Genomic DNA, 25007 nt, shown 5'->3' with positions numbered 1-25007 from the left:
TTCACATTGCTGTTGAACTGAGACTTCAGAGCAACACATGAAGGTCATCATGATGTGATTTCAACCGTTAAGGCTTCCTGTTTAAACCTGCCCTTTTATTTGGATGCAGGAAGAAATTCTTCTGTGCAAAACTAGTTCACTTCAATGACTTAAATTTATTTCCCTCTGCAGGGTATGTGGACATGGTTCAAGGGCAAAGTACGCTGAGGATTTAAATGCATCAAATATATTAACTATTAAAAAATGTTTAATAAAAAATGCTACTAAAAATTGCAGAGAAATATATGGATTCAACATATTCACATTCATGCGTTTTGTAAGCTTCAAGAACTTCAATTATTATTATTTTTTACATAAAATGTTTATTTTAGCAGTACAGCAGGAAAATTCACCCACTTTCCATACCAGCTTATTTCTTATCAGGATTGCCAACCTGCATTGTTCCCTATTGGAAATTGGTCCATTACAAGCCAGCAATGAGATAGACAACACAACAAAACAGACATGTGCACATTCCTTAATTCACACCAAAGGGCAATCTAGCAAAGCCAATTAACTAAACAAGCTTGTTGTTCTGGAAGATGAAGTTAGAGTATTTGGAGAAAATCCAGAGAGAATGTTCAAACTCTATGCAGAAACACCTTTTAAAGCTAACAGGGACAACAAGGAGGCCGTCCAACCCTAGTCTACCATGTAGATATCTGTCAAAACATTCAGAGAAAATTACATGAAATTTTTCAAAGTAAAATAAAATGCATAAAAAAACTGATTAAGTCCTTTTGTGTTTTTGTAGCATTAAATAATTGCTTTCTCATTGCCCATCGGAAGCAAAGTCTGATTCTCCCAAAGGCGTGTATGATTTAAAAAAAAAAGTATCATTATGTGACTTTGACTTTGTGTGTACAAAACTAACCTGTTTACACTCTGACTTGCTTCCCTGATGAGAATAAACCAAATAGTTGCATGGAATGTATTTTTTACTTCAATACAACATTCCAGCTTCTTGAAACATGTTGTGTTTTGATATAGTGGATCTCCTTTCTCAATTTTTTAATTCAGTTTTTCAGATGAGCAACTAATTCATTTTCAAACAGTAATATTTTCTTGAGTCTTTGAATGTTAGAATTTTATAGATACATAAAATTTGTGCAACACCGGGTATTTTTCTTTAAGCAAATAAATCTTCTGAAAGAAAACACTCACTTTCTGCTCTCTCTGATTGTTTTAAAAGCCACTTTATTGTCTCATGGCGTTTACGGTGGACAGCTTGTGAATGTGAATGCTTTGAATTTTATTGAAGTTCACATCAAACACACATTTCTACATATATATATATATATATATATATATATATATATATATATATATATATATATATATATATATATATATATATATATGGAACTCACTGAGTACAGACAGTTAAAATAGAAAACAGCAGCTGCTTTGACAACGTTGAAGTATTAATGAAGGTTTTGATGAAAACAGACAAATAATGCAGGTGTTGGATTAGAAAAGTGGCTGTGCAGAAAAACAAACACATGAAACAAATTAGATGTCTGATCATATAAGCCTGGTGACATTTGGAAACCACTCATACTTAATAACTGGGTGGTCATAACTTCATTATCACCGTTTCTTTTACAAGATGAAGGCTGCCATGAATATATCCTTGTCTCTGTATCACAATGAATAATACACACACACGCACGCAAACACCCCTACACAAGGTGGAATTTTAATATATGAAGCGTGATCCTCCACTGCCATCTATCGGTGTCCTTTTTAAATCAAAATACTCACAGCAGTCCTCCACCAAACTACAAGAGTCCTGCAGTGGGATGATTTTGTATTTTCAGACTTGAATTGCAAAAAATAGTCTCTGCATATTTCTCTTTGAAAAATATAAATGTATTGTGGTAAAGTGTGTTAAACCAGTTTGGTTCACAGCCTTTTCATTCAACCCTACAAAATTTAAATAAAAAACAATTTGTCACAGCATATAGTACATTATGTGACTCATCAGAATAAAAGCTTCATAACTAAATGAACATCTGCTTACAAGAGGTGATCATTTTTAAGTGTTAAGATGTTTTATGTCAAATTGCTTGTAGTGAAGTCACCTCATCAGCATGTGAATTAAAACAGAAGCAACCCTCATTTAAAAATATAATATCTGAATAAAACAATTAAGACTTTTATTCATTTAAAAAGTGATAAACACCTATGTTTATCTGTGTGTATATGTGTGTTTTTTCTACCTATGAGAGTGCCAATGAACTGCAGAAATGCTTCAGATTGAAGCCAGTTATAGTTGCAGTGAAGTTTATGGAAAAGAAGTTTGTCACTAGTACGTACTTTAGGCAAAATCTTGTAGGTACGTTGGTGACTAAAACCTTAATTAACTTGTCAGTCTGTTCCCATCTGTCTTCCATCTTTTCACAAGTTTGACCAGCTGGCCTAAATGTACTGGGAATCCATGATGTCCAGATACTTGGCTTCAATCATTCGAGGAAGCAAGCTGATCCTGAGATCAAAAAACACAACACATTAAAGTGATTATTTTCTTATTTGAAACAAGTGATCATGAAGGCAACTTGTTGAAACCACAAAAATGTCACATTTTATTTTTCTGAGTCATTTCTTTTATAAGTTGGGAGGTGTAGAGATTAGGTCTGAGGTAAAAAAATAAAGTATATAAACTTGTGTGTGTACATAAAATTATTATATATACTATATATTTAGTAATGTTATATTATATAAACTTACTCCACAGTCAAAATAATTCTGAGTAAAATTGGTCAAAGGCTTTTTGAAGCCATTCTGCCCCCTGCTGGCTGTGAATGTCTCACCTAATAGGGACCAGGAGGATCATCAGCAGAGGAAACACCATCTTCATGTAGGGCAGAGGATACATCCCAAATGCACACAAGATGATCAGCTGGATCATCTGCACTGCTGTGAAGTAGTGCACTTTTCTCTGAGGTACACGGCGTATGTAGTGGGTCGGAGGGTAAGATGTCTAGACAGATGGGAAGTGGATCATACAGTTAATATTCTGTATTAAATTAGATTGAGTTCAATGTAATAGCAATAGCCCAGGGTGGAATTACAAATGATGCACACTGGCAATCAGATGAAGTTTTGAAAAATATATTTTTTTTTCTCTCATTTGTACCCAAAGTTTTGTAATGAATAATTTCATGTGCAGCTGCGTAGCATAGTAGGCTAGTTGGGTGTTGTGTAAATGTTGTGTAGTTAGGAGCTTTTCTGAATGTCATCTGTAAAAGATTACAAATGTTGTCATCTTTGAAAGCAAAGGCATTGTTTTGTGAATTTAGTAACATGACGGTTCTGTATCAGAAATAAGACTTTAGTAGCTCTTTTCTTCTGTGCCTGATCCAGAAGTGTAAACCGCATACCAACTTCAGCCATTTGCAGTTTAATTAACTTTTATTACAATGACTATGCTATGCAGAGCACTGGATACATGCAAATAAGATGGGTACAATAACTTTGGAGCACAAATGGCTGATTTGTTAAAAAAATAAAATAAAATCCTCATCAAGGTTGTGCTGGCCTGGACAATGAGCCACATTCAACCATATGAAAACTGCTGCTGACCCCATCTTATAATATTTGTTATTTCACAAATTCGAAATGGATAGAGAAAGAGACAAGTCTTTGTTGTAGCAAGATAATCTAGCACACACAGCACCGTTGTATTACGGCAATGTTTCCTCTATTTCAGACATTATTGTTGTTATTATAGCCAGAAAATATAGTCCTCCATTTTTGTCTAAGGTCTTTGATACTTAAAAATCTAAATCGACATGTTTTTGTTTTGTCATTTCTTTTGTATGCACTATTTTTGAATCCCAGTATTTGTCATTATTGTAATTGAGCACACAGCAATCAATAACTAAGTTGTAGAAAGATGTATCTTAGTTAGTTATCACTAGATGGGTGAACCAAACATTTCGTGGTCTTTCTGCTCACCTGCTCCTTCAGCAACAAGGTCATGCGATCTACCATCTGATTTCCATCGAGTGAGGTGGCTGCAATGTAAAGGAAGAGGCCGTAGAGGACGGGTTTGGGGATCCACTGAAGAGGAATAGGGAGCATGAATGCAGACAGGCCGATCAGGATGTTCGCTACTAGTGAGGTTAGACGCGTCTCCTTGACACTAACGATCCTAAAAGGACAGAAACAAAGCTAAAAGAACCAGCTTTATCAAAGTACTGATGCTCACCTTGATAAGAATGTGGTTTATTTTTAGCAGTGAAGAAATTAAGTGAACTATATTGGTTGGCTGACGTGTCCTACATAGTAGAAAATTTTAACTTTCAGGGTTGAAAGGATTTTGTATTGCTTAACTTCATTTGCAGTAATATAGGTTAGGTTGGTATGCTGCTGTATTGTTTGGCAGCAGTTTGGCAACTACAATCCTCGAGGGCTGGACCCCACAAAAACATAAGACTGAGATAGAGCTTCAGCTTTCTCCAAGAGCAAAACCTTAAACCACTTATGACCAAACTTTGCTTCATTTTTTTATAAAATTGCAAATACTTCTAATTTCTGTTTCAGTAACATGCAGAAATTGTCTTCTGTCTTCCTTGGATAGTGAGAAAAACATTAGTACCATTTAGATTTTTCGGGGGGCCCTGTTTTAACTTTACTCACGTTGTGTAGACATGTCCGTTCTCTACGTGCTGTTCTACTTTGGCAAGCTGACGGGCGTGTAGGGAGGAATGAGGAAAGGCAGCGTGCATCCATGGCAACCCCAGACAAGACATGAGGATGTTGATGAAGCCAGTCAGCATTAAGTCCCAGTGGAATGCTGTGCCTTTTAACAACCTGGTGAAAATGTGCATACACACACATAACGCTCCAACTTGTTTGTAAGTGTAGAAGGAGGAGTGCATCTGTTCTAATTCAGAAGCTATTACAGAGAAAAAGGATAGGACATAATTGCTGTCATACTTTCTTGTCTTGCTGCTGTATTCAAACATCAAACTGGAGCCTTACTTGTGTTCTGGTACATGTGTAAGTGAGATGACGATGTTCTGGTCGATAAAGATAAGCAGTGCAAGCAGGAAACCAAGTCCGATCGCGGCAAGTGAAGTCAGACCTGACAGGTTTTCAAATGCTGGGTACTTGAAGATTGGACCATCATGGACACTGAATACAGGAACTTATAAGAGAGAAAATATATTATAAACACATGCACAGCACAAACAAAAAAGTGAAATTAAAATCAGGATCCTTTCCTGCATGCAGGTGTTGTTTAGGGAACATTAATATTCTTGTCTTTTGAATACATCAAAAGCCACAGAAGCGTTGAATCACAAAAGGTGTTATGTGCCAAGGTTGTGTGTATAAACCTCAAGGGTAATCTTCTATCAATGCTTTGATTCGACGGCTCTGTACTCACGCTGTATGTCAATGAAAAGATAGGAGCCAATGAAGGAGAATATCACCACAGAGATTGGCAAGGCACAGTCAGACACCACGTCTCTGATTTTACCGTTCAGGTACGGGCTGCATGGGGAATAAAGCATCACATAGTGCAACTTTCTATAACTTTTATGCAGTGTGTTATACAAGACTGGATGGTATTCACACTGGTTGCTGCTGTGCTCACTCTTTTAAGATGAAAACAATAACAAAACAAGTCAAGTCAGGCTGGCACAAAAAGTTATGAACATTACATGTCTGTTTGTAATGTGAATCTTTTTCAAGTTTTATTTTACAGAAAATCATTTAAAATCCATAAATAGCTTGTTGCTTCCTGCCTGCGGTATGGAAAGTGACTTTTTGTTTTTTCTTTTAGTAAAATGAGATTCTTTTGCTGCCTCTAGTATCATGTTTGTTACAAAAGTCAATTTTAGTAAAACTGCAAAGTAATTTGTCACTAAGACTTCCTGCTGACAGAACAAATGTGTAAATGTGTTTAATAACTTAATGGTGCCAGAGTAAGAGCATAAACAGATGCTCTTCAAACTCCCCATGGAAACGTGCAGCCCTAATGTTTTAGTGAATGCTGAATTTATTTATCTCTATAATGATTCTTCAAGTTGCTTTAGATCGTTATTTAAAAGGAAGCTAAAATTATTTTTAAAAAGTCTATTTACCAATCTGATGTGAGCAAAAAGATTGCTGAGATACTTTGAACTGAAAGCGAGAGCTGATGTAATGCCCCCTCCTTTTCTCATGCCAGCCTAAACTGATGCAATACGAAGGAAACATTGCCTTTACTTAGAAGGCATTTAAAGGGCGGTGCACCTTTTTTTAACATTTATACCTTCTCTCGTTAATATTTATTCAAGAGCAATAAATCTAGAGCACTATTTCTCAAACCAGTTACTTCAGGGCCCACTATCCTGCATGTTTTAGGGTTTTTTCATATTCACATTACTGAAATAAGTACGATTAGCAGGTTTCTTCAGCACTTGATGGCATGCAGCAGGAAATGGTTTTTGAATTAGGCATACTGGAGAAGAGTTGCATACGAAAGATAAAGGATAGCAGAGAAACACTGCTCTAGAGAATGCAGTTTGGTCTTGCAGCCATTGTTTAAAATGCCTTTCACAGCCGGTTGTAGAGGTTCACCCTGGAGTCTTTTATGATTTAATTTACAATTCTGATGTTCAGAAAAAATACCACTCAGGGAGGAGACAGGTAAAGCAAAAAAACTTTTCAAAATGCTGGCCGAACCTGGTGAGAGAGTGTTTTTATCCACTAATACGCTGATATGAGCTGAAATGCCATTCATCAAAGGAAGAACACATAACTCCAAAATCAAAACCTTAATTTTGGAGACATCTGATGAAACTAAAACTGAATTGGCTGACCATGCTGAAAATGTTCAAATTTGGAAGAACAATCCAAATATAGCATTTATGGAGGTAGCAATGTGACGTGTGGGTGTTAAGCAGCAGGAAGCACATTACAATATACAGCATTAAGATGAAACATTATGTACCAATGTTGATGCATCATCTTAGCCAAAAGGCCAAAAAAATGGTGTTTAAGATGGACAGGGATCCTAAGCGTTCCACTAAATCATTTCTGAGGTTTAAAGACTCCAAAGTCAATATTTTAGTAACAAAGCTCCAAAATCACAAATTTTCAGGGGAGAGGCAGAAAGATGAAAGTAACCAACAAACCTGACTCAGTTATACCAGTTCTGAGCAAAACATCCATTTTGGGAGATGTTTGTGAAAGGATACCCAGAAAATTTAGTTCAAAATCCAATCTGAACAAATACTAAGAAATTGTGTGTAAACTTTTGAATTTAAAGAAAGTGCTTAAAAAATACTTCCCCCCATTCTAACACTTATTAAATATTTAAAAAAAGAAAAAGTTAATCCTAACTGGCCTAACATAGAAGTTAAAATAGAATAGAAGGAAGATTTTGTCTTTTTAAAATAATGTATCAAAATAACTTGTCTAAGTTGTATAAGGTGTTGCAATCTAGAAATTATTGGTATGTTCAAAGAATCAATGTAAACCTGGCTTACTTAGTATTCAAATTCTATTATGCTAGTGTCAATAGTGAAATACAATACTTAAAACTTTATTCAAATTAAGTTTGTTTCAAGCAAAGTATAAACCAGGTGGAGGAACAAGCCTTCAAATTGAGAAATGGAACCATACCTCCTCTTGATGAGGTAGAGTGCGTAACCCAGCCACAAAGTCCCCAACATGAGCAGCAGACAGAGAATGGGCCTTTCTCTTGTGCATTCCACCAGCGTCTCTGGCAGGAAGACTAATATTTTCTCTTCTGAATGTTCAAACAGTGACATGTTGGTCCCAATTTTATGCTCCAGCTTGGTGGATGTTCGGTTCTCAAACCCATCCAGAATCTCATTTATCTGCTGAAGCACCACCGTTTTGTTTGTGGTTGCCAATGTTGGCCCATAATAAAAGTGTTCAAAAACTGTGGAAAAGGATGTGAGAGGTTAGTAAGAATATTTGGGAAAACTGACATACAAATTTGCTTATTATTGTTGGAAATTTTTGTCTTAAGGAGCGTTTCTTGTAACTTGACAATATTTTTACATTTTATTTGAGTAATTTGAGTAATCAGTATTTTTCAATACCTGAGAAGATATGTGATTAACCATGTTTTCTAGTCAACATTATCTATAAAGGACAGATTCACAAAATGGCCAATGTATCCAGAGCTTTTCTAGACTTACTTTTGACGGTGCCTTTCACTGCATCTCCAACAAAAGCTATGGAGATGAACAATGCAATGACCTCTTCTGTTGAGCTATGAGATAAAGACAAGAAAAAAGAATAACAAGTCATGTTTTATGTTTTTATTTTCAAAAACACAGACATAACAACCTATTCAAGGCAACCTAAACAGAAGGTATACCAACAAAAAACACTGATTAATGATGGCGAAGCCAGAACATTATAACAAACAAAACTTTTTCTTATTATTGATTTCACTTCAGTAAGTGGCCCCAGGGGTCAATGGTTCTTTTAATGTGTTACAAATCAAAGTCTGTAAGGAGAAAAGGAGTCATGTTGTGTATTCACCGTTTGAAGAGTTTCATCATCAAGCTGACATTGAATAAGCCCCCGAGGATAAGGAAGAAGCTGTTCCATAAACCGATGCAGGCATAGAAAGCATCAAAGTCCAGGCCGTAGTCATCACAGATACCCCTGATAACTATGAATTATGTATACAAGACAGAACTCGTAAATATGTTTTTTTTTCAAAATCAGAAAAGTTTTTCCTGTAAAACTACTTGGAAAAATGTGTAATTATCTGTCTTAATATCATAGCAGTTTTTCAGCCTTTCTATGAATCTTTGTGTGTAAACTGTAAAATGTTTTGTTTTTCTGTTGATTTAATCAAAAAATTATCTGGTAAAATGAAGTCCACTTCTGTTTTTATTTTCTTTTTTAAAAAGAATTACAGAACAACACACACCACTGATGAAAATGGCCAGTGGGGCAGTGGTCAGAGGAATGACCAGAGGGGAACCAGCAAACAGAGAGTAGATCACTCCTCCAATGCTTTGGCCAACAATGGTCTTCTGAACATCTGTCCATGCAAAAAACAACCATAATTTTGCATGTGATACATAAAAATAGTGATGTATCAGATAATAATAAAGATAATGTCAATACCTATTTCCCCTCTTGTGCTTTCATCATTCAGAGAACCAAAAGCAATTGCAGGCAGGAGAATGGCAATGTAGAGGAAGATAGCTGTGGTGGTATATTTCAGTAAACAGCGATCCTTCCCTGTCATCCCTGTTAATTGGTCAAACAAAGATGTAAAAACCTCAAACAGAAACTTATCAAAAAAAAGAAATTTACAATATTGTCACACCGTCTGTGAAGTCTGAAGGATAAAGAGGCAGTCGCCGACGAAGGTCATCATAAACACCTCGACCGGCTCTGAAGAAATCTCTGCACTGTGAGACACAAAGCAGAATATAACAGCAATTTAAAGGCTTTTGTTTGTCTGTACTATACAAAGTACCTCTGGCCCAGTGTTTCTGTGTGTAGCTATGTTTCTTTCCTGCAGTTAAGCTAAAGAGAGATCTATTGCTGCCATTATCTTTGTCTACTTTTCACATTTCTTTCCCATGGAAAGCATAACTGGCCCAGAGCCTCTCTGTTTAGCTATTTCTCTTTCCTGGAGACTTTCCATGATTTGTTCAGCTAAACTTTAACAGTGAGATCTTGAAACAGATTGAAGACCTTTTGTAACAGGTCAGATATATGCTTGTTTCTACAAAGTTTCTGGTATGGTTACGATTGTAATCAAATACAGTTTTTTCTTTTCAGTGTTTTACAAATGCTTTTGACTGAAAATTTCCACATCTATCTAAGACCTTTTTTTTAATACTGACTTCAGAGTATTCCTAATCAAGCAAATCATTTCTTGTGTGACCAAGACTTTGAAGGATGTTTGCAACTTTATTTTTAAAAAAACGTTGAGCGAGTTTACGATTCAATTATCAAGAAAACATATTGTGAATCTACAATTTTTTTGAAAAAGAATGCTAAATCAATCAAAATGTGGGTAATTTTTAAAATACCTATAATGAAATGTAGACATTAGATTGGGAAATGTCCTGGTTAATCACCAAGAGTGATGACAATTTGAGTGTATGCTTCATATTTGGAAATACAATTTTTCTATATGCATGCTAAATAAGGTGTTTAAATGATGTGCAAGTATAAAATGAGCATAAAAACAAATGTACCAGATTATTTTGTTTGGTTTGTAGTTTACAATCCTGGAATTAAATCACAGTGTAAGAGGCAGCCTGACAGCTACAATGCAAAGTGTTGTTTTCAGCCCAGTCAGATCAACAACCTGTTGGGAGCTGCAGCCTTTTTACAACCCAGACCAGTATGTTCTCTCCTTTCAGCCTTTGGGTGTTCCTTCTTCTTCCCCTGCTTAACACAAACATTTCCTCCAAATTTGAAAACTCCATATAATGAAGTAGTTTATCGTTGCACTGAGCTGCAGACATTTTGCCTTCAGCATAGTGAAGGAGTTGCCAGTTTTTTCTTTTTTTTTTTTTTGTACTGTTGCCCAGCTGCTTCTCATTCTACCAGTCTAGCTAATAGAGTGTACAAACAGGATACTCAGATAATTTGGCTCATCTAGTTTACTTCACCACATCTTTATATGCCTGGATAGAGCCAGAAAACACAAGGGTGGTCTCCACATCTGGAGAGTTTGAGAAGTCAGTACAGAGTGTAGTATAAGGATAAGGATGTTCCAGCAGACATCTTCTTGTTCCTTTGGTTAATGCGTTTTGGCATTCATTTATCACCCTTTTGTAGCTATATATGGTCTCTTATAGCAATAAATTCTAGACTGATTACACACAGAACTGCCTGTATTATGAGTCTACACTTTTATTACACACCTGGAGTGCTTTTCCTCTTCGTGGGTCTGAGTCCTCCACTTCCTCTACGACTTTCTTCTCACTGGCGACAGAGAGCTGGTGTCGCTGGGAGACCAGCTCCTGTTTGAACTCCTCCTGAGTTTTGGTCTCCAGAAGCCTTTGCCTGAAGTCAATGTCAGAGAACATCGTGGCAAATGTCCTACCCAGTTCAACAGCTGTCTTGGTGCTTTTCTGCAAAACATTGTTCATAAAAAGGAATTTAACAGACGGAAAGTGTCCTATTTACATAATAGGACTTTTTCAATCTCACATTTTTTGCTAGACATCATCCTTAAGCGCAATGATTTTTCAAAAACCAAAAAAAATGGCTGCTCAAATCTGAGTTTGTTGTCTTTCTCTAATCCACACATGGTCAAAATTATACATACCAACTCCAAAAAAAACATACAGTTCCACTGATATACAGCTTCCCCGAGCAACGTCCATGTTAACAGAAAACTTTTTGTAGTCATAAACACATTTCTGGGGAGTTTTCTGGGTTGCTGTTTGAGTATGATTCTCAGCAGAATTGTTCATTGAAACAATTTTTGATAGGGTTGAGGTCAGAGCCACTCTAAAACCCCAAAGTTAACCTGCTTCATTACTTAAAACCAATTCTTATGTTTGTATTACATCATTACTGGAATTTGTTGGAACATTCAACTATGTCCAAGTGATCACCATCTACCTTTAATTTGGACACAGACCTGCTTCTTCATTATTTTATCCACTGTGTTCAATTTATGAGTACCTCTAGTCACAACATGCTGCTACCACCACCATGCTTGACAGGTAACATTTGTTGTCATTTTGTACAACTTACAATGTATGTAAGTCAAGTTAATAGACTGACAGCTGCTCCAGCTTTTACTCATTTGACCATAAAACTTTTCTCCAAAAGACAATTGGTCTTTTGGACCAAGCAGACATTTGGATCAATGTATTGATTAGAAAACAGGACTTTATTTCTCGATCAGTGAAAAAAATAAGGTTTACAGTAGCCTTCTCAAAATCACAAGCAACATCATAATATCCCAGAAGGTGGAATCTTTGATAAATATAAAACTAACCAAAGACTTGTGGGATAAAATCTACTCAAATAATCATTTGATAAAAGAACTATTCAAATTCATCATTAAAATAATGGAATTATTCAAATGTTTTTGCTCAGGTTTGTTCATACAAAGTTCCCAAGGATGCTCAAAGTATTTGGTTTACAGTTTTTGCTTTACCGTTCTTAGTGGTGCGAGGATCAGGATAACATAACGGGCCTCGCAGCAGTTGACTCCCCAATTTTGTGGCCTCTCCAGTCGGGTAATACAAACATGGCGCCTCTGTAGGTTTCTCACATTGGAGCTTTACAAAAAAAAAAAAAGGAATGCTGTAGCATTTAAAACTTTGAATGATCTGACATCACCATGGTAGAATGTAAATATTCTGTGATCACAAACATGGTAAGAAAGGATAATTGTCACAGCTAAACTCACAGAATACAAAGCCAAGACTGCTGATAATGAATACCGGTTGAAGTAGCAGTCACACCCTGAATAGTCTCTAACAGAAGGTGAACTGGAGAAGCAGAGCAAATGAAAAGATGAGACGGTTTTAATCTTTATTTTGCAAGAAAGTAATTGTGAAAACTTCCTTTCTTCACTCACCATTAATATCTCTGCCTCCTGCATCTGTGAACAGCGAGTTCATCACCTCTTCTACGTCACAGTTGCCCTGGCCGTCTTCCACCATGTGAGCAATCATTCGTCTCAGAACCTCATCCAGAGTGGCAGCTTTTTCATCCAGAAGGATGCTTGCCTGAGAAAGAAAGCTGTCCAGATCTCTGTGGGCACGCACTTCCTCTTGGAAGTTCATGGGTTTTACATACTGATAGGAAGGAGAACAGAATATATGTGATTAAGAACTGCAAAAGGAAATTGGTCATCTTATGGGCCTTATACGAGAAACGGATCTCAAGACATTTCAATTTAACTGAGTGCTTGAAGAGATATAATTTACAGTACTTCCAAGAAATGTCACAGAAATATTGAAAGCTGAAAACTAGTTTTGCTAATCACTTTACTTCACTCTGACTTTGTTAAAATAACTGATTTTTTTCAGGCAGTTACTACAGCTACCTCTCTCAGAAACCCCAATTTATTTTCCACCTGGGTTTTACACAGTCACCCATTTATGCTGCTGAATGCTGATATATTTTTTGGACTCTATTTTAGTACTTTTGATCATTTGGCCCTTTTTGATTATCATTCTGAGACAACAAAAGTATTATGTCAATGGCTCTTTATTGTCATTGTTTATCTTACACAACTTTAAAAAAAATGAGATCTTGGTCTTTCCAGCTTGTTCTGAGTAATAAAAATAAACTATGCCCTTCTTTAAATTCCAGATTCCTTATTCATGTATCAGTTCAGAAACTGTTTACATTGAGTCAATGTTGTACATGAGAGGCAATTTGCTGTGTTTTTTGAATCTTGAAGTTAGATTTAAAACATTTAATGTTTTGCAGTTTTTTTGTTTTTTTCAAAAAAAAAAAAAAACTGAGAAATAAAATCTTACTTTTCTTGTTGTGTTTAAAAGTCCATATCCCGGACCTTCAGAATCTGTATAAAGAGAAGCAAATAAAATGCTTAGATTTTGTCATCATATCCAAACTTTTTCTAAAATTTCCAGTTTATTTTAATGCCTCATTTAAAGCAATATTTCTCTGTTGTTTCTTAGTTGACCTGAGTTGCTAAATCCACAAGTGTTCACTTTCCAGAAGAAACTCCCATTTACAAACCTGAAACACTGAGGTGGATGTCATTTTCATAAATGTTGTCTGTACTGATGGTAGGTGAGTCCTGATCTGAAACTTCCTTCTCTCCATCCTTCAGCTCTGTGGATTAAAACATTAAAGGGCAAACACAAAAAACAAACAAGTCTCAGTCTTTGAAACACATCTCACTCTGTAGTTTCAGCTTTGGCACAAATAATTTGTTTTACAACGGACATAATTGCATAAAAGTAGCCGCAAATGTCATTAGAGAGCCTCCGAAGCTGCTGCGTTATGATCACACTGAGATAAAACTGCTTTTTGAATCAATGGGATGCTAACCACATTAGCAGCATCTCCAGTAAGGGACAATTTATTCTGCCCTTCCTCCACTTTGCCATCTGTTGACAAGAAAACAGCAAGAGGGAGAGAGAGCGAGAGACCCAATAAAAAAATCCCCCTCAAACCAGACATGCTGCAATATAACAACAGCAGCCTCTCGTAAATTCCTTTATGTATAGAAGATAAATATGGGTTTTTGATTGCGAGTTTTATGGGAGGAAGAGAAACTGCCTCAGAATTAGAAAATTAACCCTTCACAAGCACGGCTTTGTGTAATGATTATTCCTTCAACTCATCATTAACTCAGAGATCACCTGCCTCGTTTTTCACCTATTAATTAACCTTCCACCACACAGACAATGGACCGGCTGTTCACAGCAGGATGTGAAATCAGTGAGCAAAGAGAAACTTTGATATTAGCATAAAGAACCAATTAAATACATTGATGCATGTATCATCCCACAGGAAAATACCTTAAATAATATTTGATGAAATGTAGAGCACATAAAGTTCATAAGAGGTGAGAACCAGGATGAGAAAAGCAGTATCAGTAAACATTATGTGTGGATGCAGCTACATACCCATCTCCTGGAAAACATATCCATTCTTAGACCTCCCAGTGGATGGAGCCTCTGCGGAAGTGACAAAATAAACATGTTTACGAAGCTTCAGGCTCAGTTTCAAGCTGGCAGTCTCTTTTATTAAAGATTTTTATTGTTGTTTGTATTGTCTGGAAAGTCACCATCCCTCACTTCAAATATGGAAAGGTTAGAATCATATGAACTCTACGCAGAGGAGAATGATGAAAAAAGTTAATCATCCAAAACTTTGAGCAGTATGAGGACCTGTCTCAAAATGTAGGAGTGCTTTTTCAGAGAAACTTTATTTTTTCCCATCTTTATGTGCTACAACTGGAAACATTTCTGCCAGCAGATAAAGTTGTTGTTAATCTAAAGTTTTTCAATACATGTTAACACTACTTTTCTTTAAAGGTATTTAGGTTTTTTAGCTGTTAGTTGTATTTTCATGGTTTATTATGCAAAGCATGAAAACATAGTGGGATTTAAGCTGGCAACTGACCAGTGACTTCCAGGCATCATTTTCTATCTTCCTTATGTTATTTTGATTGGTTATCAACAGTGAATAAATGCAACATAAATACAGTGTAATTACAATATTTTCAAGTAAGTTTGTTTAATTTATCTGATTGCAATAGGGGTGGGTGGTCTTCTCTCTGTTGAAATCCTAACAACACCTACAATAAGGGTGCTCTCTTAAAAATGATAAACTAACATGTTCATGTACCCCTGAAAATTATTAACCCTTCTCTAACTTGCACACATGAGTAAAAATTCTCATTAATAGGTTTACTAATTACCCATTACCATTTGAGCTTCCTGAATAATTTAGATCCCACTGTGACAACTTGACCTTTGAATTTTCTTAAAAAGCGAATGGTGGTTGTGGGTCAGAAAAATATTTGGGAGGCTAAGAAAACAGCAAAATTCTTTCACATTTGGTTAGAACAAAAACCTGATGCCAGCTGTGTGCAGTGTTTGTATAGGCGATCATGTATCTTCAAGGTGCTGCTGCAGCTGTGCTGAAGGGACTTTATTTTTCTTTATTTTTTTGCCTTTGGCAGAATTTGGCTGCAGGGGCTCTGGAGCAAGGCCATATCTCAAAACTGATTAGACCTCACATTCCCATGCCTCCTCCACATCACAGGAGTCTGGAGACAACAGGGGACCCACGGCCTTTTCGCAACAAGCAGTTTGATCCTAACTTAGCTGTGCAGAGGATTTTCAAGATTTTTAAAAGTCTATGGTCAGCTTTAACGTTAATACTCTCAACGATAGATGCAGCAGAGATTGGTATTGAAATATAATGATTTTTAAAGTGTTGTGCTAACAAAAGTGTCACTTAGGCTTTAAAAAAATATGCAGGACAATTAGAAGTAGGAAATGACAGTTTTATCTCCTCTACCTGCTGTTGTTTGGTCAGAAGAGAGTGCAGGAAGAAAATTAGATTGTTTTTGTTTACCTGCTGTCCTGCCAGCTTCTACCAGTGAGTCTGCTGGCAACCTGGCCCACTACCTCAAACATGGTGCAGTCTTGGGACAGAACAGTGAGGCTAAGCTGTGACTTTTTCCACAGAGGAAACCAAAACAGTCTGCTCTGCTTCTTTGACCTTGTTTATTAAAGGTTTCACAGCACTTTCCTCTCATGGTACCAGAAGGTTTAAATTCTTATTTCCCTGTTTATAATTCTAGTCTCTTTTTATAGCTAATAATAACTATTATTATTATTATTATTATTATTATTATTATTATTATTAGATTTTATATCTAATGACCTTTCTGTCAAATTTATGTATAGGTATTCATCAAAAAGTAATGTATTTTTACTAATTGCTTTTTCGTACATTTGATTACAACTGATAAGCTGGATTGTTTGTACATCAAAACAAGTCCAAAGTATTTTGAGCATTTTTTAATTACTAAATGTTGGCACAATTTTATTGAAAAGCTCCAAACCAGCAGCACCAATCAATTTCAAGTGATTTTCTTGTTTTATAATACTATATACTATAAAAACTGCTCAATTCAGTAAAGGCTACTTTTGAGAACTATTAAAACAGTGTCCTTGAATAAAAATATTGTCAGAAATGTCTTATAGTTTTGCTTTCTATTGAATAAAAATAAAAAATACCTTTACTTGTTTCAGAACTTTGACTCAATACAGACTGGGGTATGTATTGAGCTATAATTACCACCTCTGGTTAGAATATGGAAACTTCATAATTCCCTTAACAATAAAAAAAATTTTCCCACTTGGTCATAATCTTGATATATGTTGTGCACCGTGTTAAGTGTGGAAATGGAGGCACGTTTTCTGTGCTTTTCTGTTGTCTGTTTATCAACAAGATTGAATAAAAATTAGGATACCTGACCAGACTTGATAAAAGACGAAGTTTGGGCAACAGAAGACTCAATAAATATTAAACACATACCTAGACAACCAAAATAAAAGGATTCACTAGTCTTTTATTAATTTCTGTTTGTTGAACTTCGAATCTGAGATTCTGTAACCCTGCTAAGCTATTGAACATGACTGGGTGTCTGTATTGAGGGTATTTTCTTCAACAAAAAGTCCAACTTAATAAGGATTGTTTTATTATTCACAGACTCTGTGTTATCTGAGGCTGCAAAGTGAATGTCCTTGAGCAAAAACAAAGAAAAGAATGCTTGTTCATTCTCTGGGAAAAAGAGAGACAGATACAACATCAAGAACTGTTGGGTTAACTTAACAAACCATAAAAATTACTACTTAAAATTAACCTAAATATACTAAAACCAACCATAACATAAAAATAACTACTTTACTAAAGACATGACTCAAATTTCAGGTTCCTCTAATGTACCATGAAATGTTCAAAATTTCACAATGTACACATTCACATGCTTTATTGTTATAAAACAAATACCAGGAAGCAGGAACTGCAGCTCATTCCACTCAAACACCTCAGAGGATGCAGATAAGGACAGACTAATGTGTGTTTATCTGAATCCATGAAATTGACTGCTGGACCAACTTTAATCAGTGACACATCAGATGCAGTATAACAGCTAGAGAGCATATCTGAATGCCTTTTCACCCAAACTAGACATCAAAGGGGTTAATTTGACATGTGGCACTAATCCCTGTACAACAGATGGGATTTAAGGAGCCATTTCTCAGTAATTACAGGGGTGACTTATAAATAGCCTTTATGTCTGATCATAAAATCAAGTAAAAAGCAAGGGACTGATAAAGGCTTAATGTAAATAATCTATTTTTTTTTCCAAGCTGAACTATTATACTACATCAATGTTAGTCTTGAAATTGTCTAAATGAGAGTTGGAATTCACTAGATTAGAACATTTTCTGCCAGTTAATCTTGATAATCCTTGACCAGTGAAAAAAAAAACTAAGCAGGGTACTACCTTAACTTTTTAATGGAGGAGCAGAAAGATGGACACATATATTTTGTACTTTGTACTATTTTGTACTTTGGTCAAACTAACACAGACACATTCCAACTAAGAGTTCTTGGAGACAAACAACAAAGAAACGTATCATCCTGTTCCAGCTGAGAGACAAAAGAATTTACAGCCTGGCATTTAAAGGTGAGACAATCTGAACAAAGATTTTGCTCAAGTGCTGCTTTATTAAGAATGAATATAAAGTATAATAATCAAGCATTTAAAAGTTGCTGTTGTTCTGTAGTTATAGTGCATTTGTACAGAAGAAAATTTAGGTTCTGCCTGTTTTTTTTAAAACACTTGATGAAAGTGTCATTTATTGCTATGATGTAAATATTGACTCATATGTCCTCCTGGCAATGAGACATATTTTTTGTCCTCTGTAACAAAGGGGTTTCTAAATAAGGACTGAACAAGTCAAAAAAAAAAAAAAAAAAAAACAGTAAATAAAAATAATTAGAATTTCTTCCACAATTTATACCGTGCATAAAGTTTTGTTTAATAAACACTAACATCTCACTCAGACAAAAAGCTGGGTTCTGTAAACAGGCTTTCTCATACACTTGACACTGCTGGCTCAAGTTGCATTATGAAAAGATCTTCTCGCCCCGTTAAAACCCCTGTGAACTCACCAGACGGAACAAAATGGAGGACTTTTTTGGAATTCATGTTCTTCAGGCTTTCAATAAAGATGCTTTCCATGAGTCAACCCATTATCCCTCTTCCCTTCATCCACTAGTTTTTCTTTCTTAATATTTTTCCCACACACACATCATGGGTTTGGACACTGAGGTGAAGTCACCTCCCTGCACCTCCTCCAGGAGAGCATGGGAGGGGAGGGCAGAGAAAAAAGATTGAGAATGTGAAACATTTTTTTTTTTTTCCTCTCTGTTTTATACTCTTGAGTTTAAGAACTAGAGCATTTCAATAACATATTTCTAAAGACAGACAGGTATTTTCTTTTATTTCTTGTTTCTGTAACATTTAACTTAAGTTTCAGATGCCACAATAGGAGCCTCCTTTTAGGACCTTACAATGAGGTTTATAACATTAGATGAGTGCTCGTCCCGTGGTGCACCAGTATCATAATTTACTATATTTGTGGCAAAATGTTTTTACTGACTCAAAAAATTCCTCACGTATTCCTCAGCATGATCAGCACATTTTTTGGAGGGATGGCTCGCTGCTGCTGACAGAATGTCCGTGTACCTGAACATTTAACTCGCATTCAAAACTGCCAGTAAATTCAATAAACATCAATAGGTTCGTCAAGCTGTTAAGCGTTGCCTGAAAAATGATAAGTAATCAAGCATGGTTTGACCAATGTTTGCTTGATTCAAAAGGAAATCAATCTTGGTATGCATCTATATTATGTCGTCTTTTTTTTTTCGTAGCAACATCTCATACCGCCACAACAGTTCAAACCTTAGATAAAGAACAATCAGCAGTGGCATTAATCAGTTTAAAAAATACATTTTCTCTATAAACACATAATTAATCTGCTAATATTATGCTTAGAAGGACAGTTTCTTTAACTAAAACAGTCAAGAGCAACAACAGCAACACCCCAACTTAATTTGGTCAATCACAGTTTTCTGATAGCAGTGTGCAAAGACACAAAAAGCTACATCAAATAAACATTGTCCATAATAGCAAAAAGGACTTTCAAGCTTATGGAAATACACAAATAAGTGTTTAACAGACTATATAACTCCATAACTCTGAGATTTTCTGTTAACATGAGATCAGCAGATCAGACTTATCTCTTGTTTGGGTATGTGTTCAAAAAAGGGGTTCAGGGGTTGCTGCAGAAAAATGTTACTAAAAAGCAAAAAGTTTCTCACTCAAGCCTTTTGACACACTGGCTTATTAAAAGCAGTAAATATTACTAGTTTGTCAACTCTGAAAACTGTGGAAATTGTTTCTCATAAATGTTCTGATCTCAAACTAACTAATAATATGAAACCATAGCCTTATCTTCGTCGTACACTGCCTAGTACGCCCTTGAACTCACGTTTTGTTAGATTGCAACCAGAAATTGCAGTGCATTTCTTGAGGATGGAATGTGACAAAATGTAGAATTTTGAAAATGAAAACTATGCATGTTTTTTTTTATGTTTTTTTTTTTTTAATAAAAACAGGAAAAGTGGGAAATGCATTCTCATGAATTCCTTTTCTTTCTGATATCCTGAAATGCAGAGATAACCCCGAGTCCATTTGTGTAGTCAGTGCAAACGCAGTTGTTCTCTGAAGGCCTTTATTAAATGAATATCAATATATGAGATTCTAATGATGACAAATGTTATTTATTCTGATTTCGGTGTTGGCTCCATGCTGCAGTCCGTACACTAGCGCCATCAGCTGATAACAACTGCTACAGCATTATAAAGTTGGAAATACGATGCAATCTAAGTTGGGCATTCAATATAGTGCCATTGTGGTTTAAAAAGGATGCATTAAATAAGTATGCATATATATTCTCTGAAAACACTCTTGATAAAATGAATAAATTAAATAAAAATGAGATCTAAAAAAACACAAAAACTGTGAAAGAAATGTAAAATTGAAAAGGAAAAGCAATATTACTTAATCAATGAAACTAACTCAAAGAATTTCATAAAAAGTATTGATTTAAGTAAATTTTCAGATTAATCTGAGGGAATAACGAGGTGTAAAAAGAAAACTGAGCTCAGTGTTGTTTTGGCAAAGTCTAATTATCTTATAAACATATAATAGCTGTCAGCCTTGCACAAATTGATAGTTTTTTCAGCTGAAAAAAAAATCACATTAAACAAGAATACAAAACCAACCCTAACATTCTTGATCACCAGACAAACTTGATCTCACTGCCATTGCTGCGCTACAAATTACGATCCTTATAAAAACTTTACAGGTTGATTGTAAATAGCACCAAAGGTCGTTGTGGAAAATACCTTATGCAATCAGAAAAGTTTTTATTTCATGCAGGGGAGCTTGAGATTTATTGTGGTGGTGGATGCAAACAAATCCAAAGAATCCTGCTTAGTTTATCACATGGTGGTGGCAGGTGCAGGAGATCAGAACGATGAACTAAACAATGTTCTTGTCAGATTCATGACTAAACAAACAAACTTAACAATTTAATAAATAAAAGTGGACGTGAGCCTGCTGTCATCTTTATGCCACAAGATGGCAGCAGAGTCTCTTCTGAAGTAGCAAAGAATCATCTTCCTATCATGTCATGCAAACAGCAATGTCTGTAGAAAACATGTTATCTCATTTTTAATCCCTAAACCTTTTATTGTGCAAACTTTCAGTTTTGGGTGACCTTGATTATGGTCTTGAGAGAGATTAATTATAAACTAATCCATATGGAAATCTTTGAAGAGAGCAAAAATGTTTATTTCAATCCATAGAAACAACATGCTTATAGAGTAACAATTACTGAATGTTTCTTTTATAAACAACTTTACATACATGAGTATTTACATTTCTATTCAATTATGCTTTAAGCCATATTACCATGTTTTCTGGACTATAAGCCGCAGTTTTTTTCATAGTTTGTCCGGGGCTGCGACTTATGCTCCGGAGCGATTTATGTGTGGAAATTAACACATCGTTATATCATATCACGTGTTATTTTCACACTAAACCACAAGAGGGCGCTCTAGGCCTGTGTTATTCTATTTTCGGAGTTATCAGAGTTTTTTAAAAGCAACACGAAGATGAAGACTTAGTGATTTGGAGTGACACGGTTGGTTTGGTAAACTTGTTAGCATGTTATTTATGCTATAGTTATCTGAATAACTCTTAATATGTTATGTTAACTTACCAGGCTCATTCTTAGGTCGTTGTTTGTCATGTAACATTAGCATACCGTACAATTATTCAGCCTGTTATTTCCCTCAAAAATGTCTTATACTCCAGTGCAACTTATATATGTATTTTTCTTCTTTATTATGCATTTTATGGCTGGTACGACTTATATTCCGGTGCGACTTATAGTCCGGAAAATACAGTAATTGGGGTAAATTGAGTGAGTATCTTAAGGTTTTTGCAGCAATTTGTTAGAACTTTGATCTGTTCCTCCACAACTGGATTCAGTAAGTCCAATTTGTAGCCAATTTGACAACACATACTTAAAACTTTGAACATATATGGGACTGAGATCAGGGCTTTATAATGGTACTTTGTTGTTCTAAAGCCAATTTGTAAACAATTTGGCAGTACACTATGATCATTGTCCAATTGGAAGACCCATTTGAGTCCAAACTTAAATTCCTAACTGAGATCTTACACTTGTGTTGTCCAAAATCTTTTCATCTGATGTTATGTAAAACACTGTCCTGCAGCAATATGCTGCCACCACCATACTTCACAGTTAGTTGTTGTCAGGCTCCTTCCTTCGCCCTTCAATTGTACCAATGCTAATAATGGCCAAACAATTTTAGTTATAATTTTAATTTTCAGCAGTCCACAGGACACATCTTTAAAATGTAAGGTCTTTGCCCCTGAGTGCATTTGCAAACCATAATCTGTTATGTTTATGGCTTCTTCATCACTTAGTGGCCTTTTAGTCCTGGGCTCAACTGACTGTGAGCCCAGTTGCCTTGTTGCTTAAATATTCTATAAATATAAACATGACTTGACTTAATCAGAGATGTAAAAAGCCACGGCTGGACTTTTATAATAGTACAGTGATGTAAGTTCAGTGTGTTTATTCTTCTGAATTTCATTAAAGTAATGAAAAAAATATTAAGAATTACATCACTCTTATTTTTAAGACATAAAGAAGAACATCTTGGTAATACCGTCTGACCTGATACAGGAAATGTTTAGTCATTATGTGTGGGTTATGTATGTGTGTTTTTCACCTGTGTGCTCATATGAACTGTATGAAGTCAGTCAGTTTCTGTGAAACATTAATAAAGTTAAACTCCACAAGAACCTCAAGGCATAAACTGGATCAAACACTCTTACAAAACCCCTGAAAGGCTAATGCTATAGGTGTAAAATAGAATAAATACAAAGGAAAATGAATAAAAATACTTCCTACGTATTTCAGGTTAAATCTATAAACAGTCTGTAACAGCAGACAGAAATTAAGCAGTGAATGACGTATAAGAGCAACTGAAGTAATTTCTGACAAAACTATAAATGTTTAACCGATTGAATGTCAGATCTTACAGTGATCCTTATTGCAGTCAAACATTAAATGTGAACACACGTGTGGACAAACTGTGCTTGCTGACTTTCCAGATGAGAGGACAGAATCAACCCTCTGTTGATTCTGTCCTCACACTGCAGCTCATGTACATCATGAACTGAGATTTTAAAGCTGTGCTATGGATCAATAAACATCACGCTTAACCTATCTGATATTCCACGGTTCTGTAACTTTAAGTCTTAAAGATTCAAATTAATGCATCATTGGAATACTGGGTCAAACTGTTTAAAGAACCTCCAAGTATATTTGTGGGACTTATACTTATCATTAACACACTTTCCTCTCTCAGCTCTCGCTGCTACATTCACAACCATTAACTAATCTATTTCTACACATGAAAATATTAGTTGGAGAGACAATACTTAATTGTGTAACTGAGAATGAGTTCAGAAATACTGTAGAATGGTCACCATGTCAGGCTTTTTATATAAAAAAGCAAATATTTTGCATTTAACATCATTGCATAGCCCTTACCTTCGGCATAGCGATTCACTGTGACTCCTGGCATCTCCTCTATTTCCTTTTTGCTCTTCATCAGGCCTTTTTATTTTGAGTTTAAGCAAGAAGTGAGAGAGGTTAGTTAAGAAGGAGATGAAAATTCAAAATTCTTCTCTTGCAAGAACTGCAGCGTGAGTGGACTCCCAGACAGACATCACAGTAAATGGGAACCGGGTCACTGCAAATGAGTAACATCTTAATGTCTTTCCTGCCGATCACAGACGATCTGACTTGCACAGATTAAAGTAATAAAGAGGTTTGAGGTGGGCTTTGGGCAAAGTAGAACGATAGAGATGAGGGTGAATAAACTATTTTTAGCACATGCTGGCCATCTTTGATGTTTGATTTTACTGTTTTGTGATTTGTTGACATGAATGAATCCTTCCTACGTTTAATTATGAATTCCACCTCTCTTTTTACATATCGTTCCTAGAGAGCTGCTGTTTTTAATGATATTAGTCACGTTAACAATTATAGCAACGCAAACAATTTAGAGTACTTTCAATATTCTGAGTTAAATGCAGAACACTGTTGCAACATTGTTGTACATTTTTTCATTTGTTTATTTTTACCTCTGTATTATATTGCCATGAGAGTTTTGACTTGTTAAAAAAAGCATCTAAAGATATTGTTTCTCAAACAAGGTCTTCCTTAAGATCTTTTAAACATGTATTCTTTAAAATTGTCTGTATAATTCATTTCATTTTTGTATTTAATTAGAATTTTATTTGCATGATTTATTTTTGTAAAGGATTTTGGATTTTTACCTACGTAAAAGCAAATGGTTTCTGAAAATCAATGCTTTTTCACTCCTGGTATGAACCACACCCAAAAACAATGAAATCTAAATTTAGAGCAATCACCTACCTCTTTGTGTAATCTGTCACTGATTATGTCAGCTTTCAAAGACAAACACCACATGTTCAATGCACATGCGACACGTTTCCCTTTCCACTGCCGATTTCCTGTAAAGGTTTGTGTAGAGATGTAGTTTATAGAAACTTTATCTCACTGATGACCAATTTTTTTTTTTTTCAAACTCTATCTTAGTCACTTTTTAAATATTCTTAGATGAGCCAAACAAATATTTGCTATTTGGGCACTGCTCTCAGAAAGAATTACCCACTAACAGATATCTTCTGTTTTTATGTTTTTGTAGCGCCTAAATACTTTTGATTATTTACTTAATTTAATATCAAGAAAAACTTGAGTAAATACAAAAACCATAATTGTTAAAACTCCCCT

General features: G+C 35.4%; 1 protein-coding gene across 2 annotated transcripts; it reads right to left on the bottom strand.

Annotated features, from left to right (window-relative positions):
- Positions 1 to 336: 336 nt before the first annotated feature.
- On the bottom strand, positions 337 to 23869 carry LOC129360777 (solute carrier family 4 member 11-like). 2 transcript variants are annotated; one of them, XM_055031179.1, is made up of 20 exons: positions 23739 to 23869; positions 14619 to 14669; positions 13723 to 13818; positions 13500 to 13543; positions 12590 to 12809; positions 12419 to 12500; positions 12164 to 12287; positions 10914 to 11123; positions 9356 to 9440; positions 9151 to 9276; positions 8951 to 9064; positions 8554 to 8686; positions 8205 to 8278; positions 7660 to 7942; positions 5435 to 5541; positions 5029 to 5194; positions 4684 to 4857; positions 4000 to 4195; positions 2853 to 3022; positions 337 to 2527 (listed from the first exon to the last, which is right to left on the bottom strand). In XM_055031179.1, the coding sequence occupies exons 1-20, from the start codon at positions 23797 to 23799 to the stop codon at positions 2461 to 2463; spliced, it is 2583 nt and encodes an 860-aa protein (XP_054887154.1). In that variant the 5' UTR covers positions 23800 to 23869; the 3' UTR covers positions 337 to 2460. The 2 variants fall into 2 exon arrangements, with proteins under 2 accessions (XP_054887154.1, XP_054887153.1); XM_055031178.1 differs by lacking the exon at positions 23739 to 23869 and adding an exon at positions 18691 to 18811.
- Positions 23870 to 25007: the final 1138 nt, after the last annotated feature.

Source organism: Poeciliopsis prolifica, unplaced genomic scaffold (genome assembly GCF_027474105.1).
Source record: "Poeciliopsis prolifica strain line A6 unplaced genomic scaffold, Auburn_PproV2 SCAFFOLD006, whole genome shotgun sequence".
Classification (NCBI taxonomy): domain Eukaryota; kingdom Metazoa; phylum Chordata; class Actinopteri; order Cyprinodontiformes; family Poeciliidae; genus Poeciliopsis; species Poeciliopsis prolifica.
The sequence above is the reverse complement of the archived record's forward strand: the minus strand, read 5'-3'. Positions and strand labels throughout refer to the sequence as shown.

Coding starts and splice junctions, on each gene's coding strand:
- LOC129360777 (XM_055031178.1), bottom strand. CDS start 18,760: ATGGAAAGCATCTTTATTGAAAGCCTGAAGAACATGAATTCCAAAAAA. Junction 8,687..8,950: donor ACTGGCCATTTTCATCAGTG/GTGTGTGTTGTT, acceptor CATAATTCATAG/TTATCAGGGGTATCTGTGAT. Junction 4,858..5,028: donor ACACATGTACCAGAACACAA/GTAAGGCTCCAG, acceptor CATTTTCACCAG/GTTGTTAAAAGGCACAGCAT.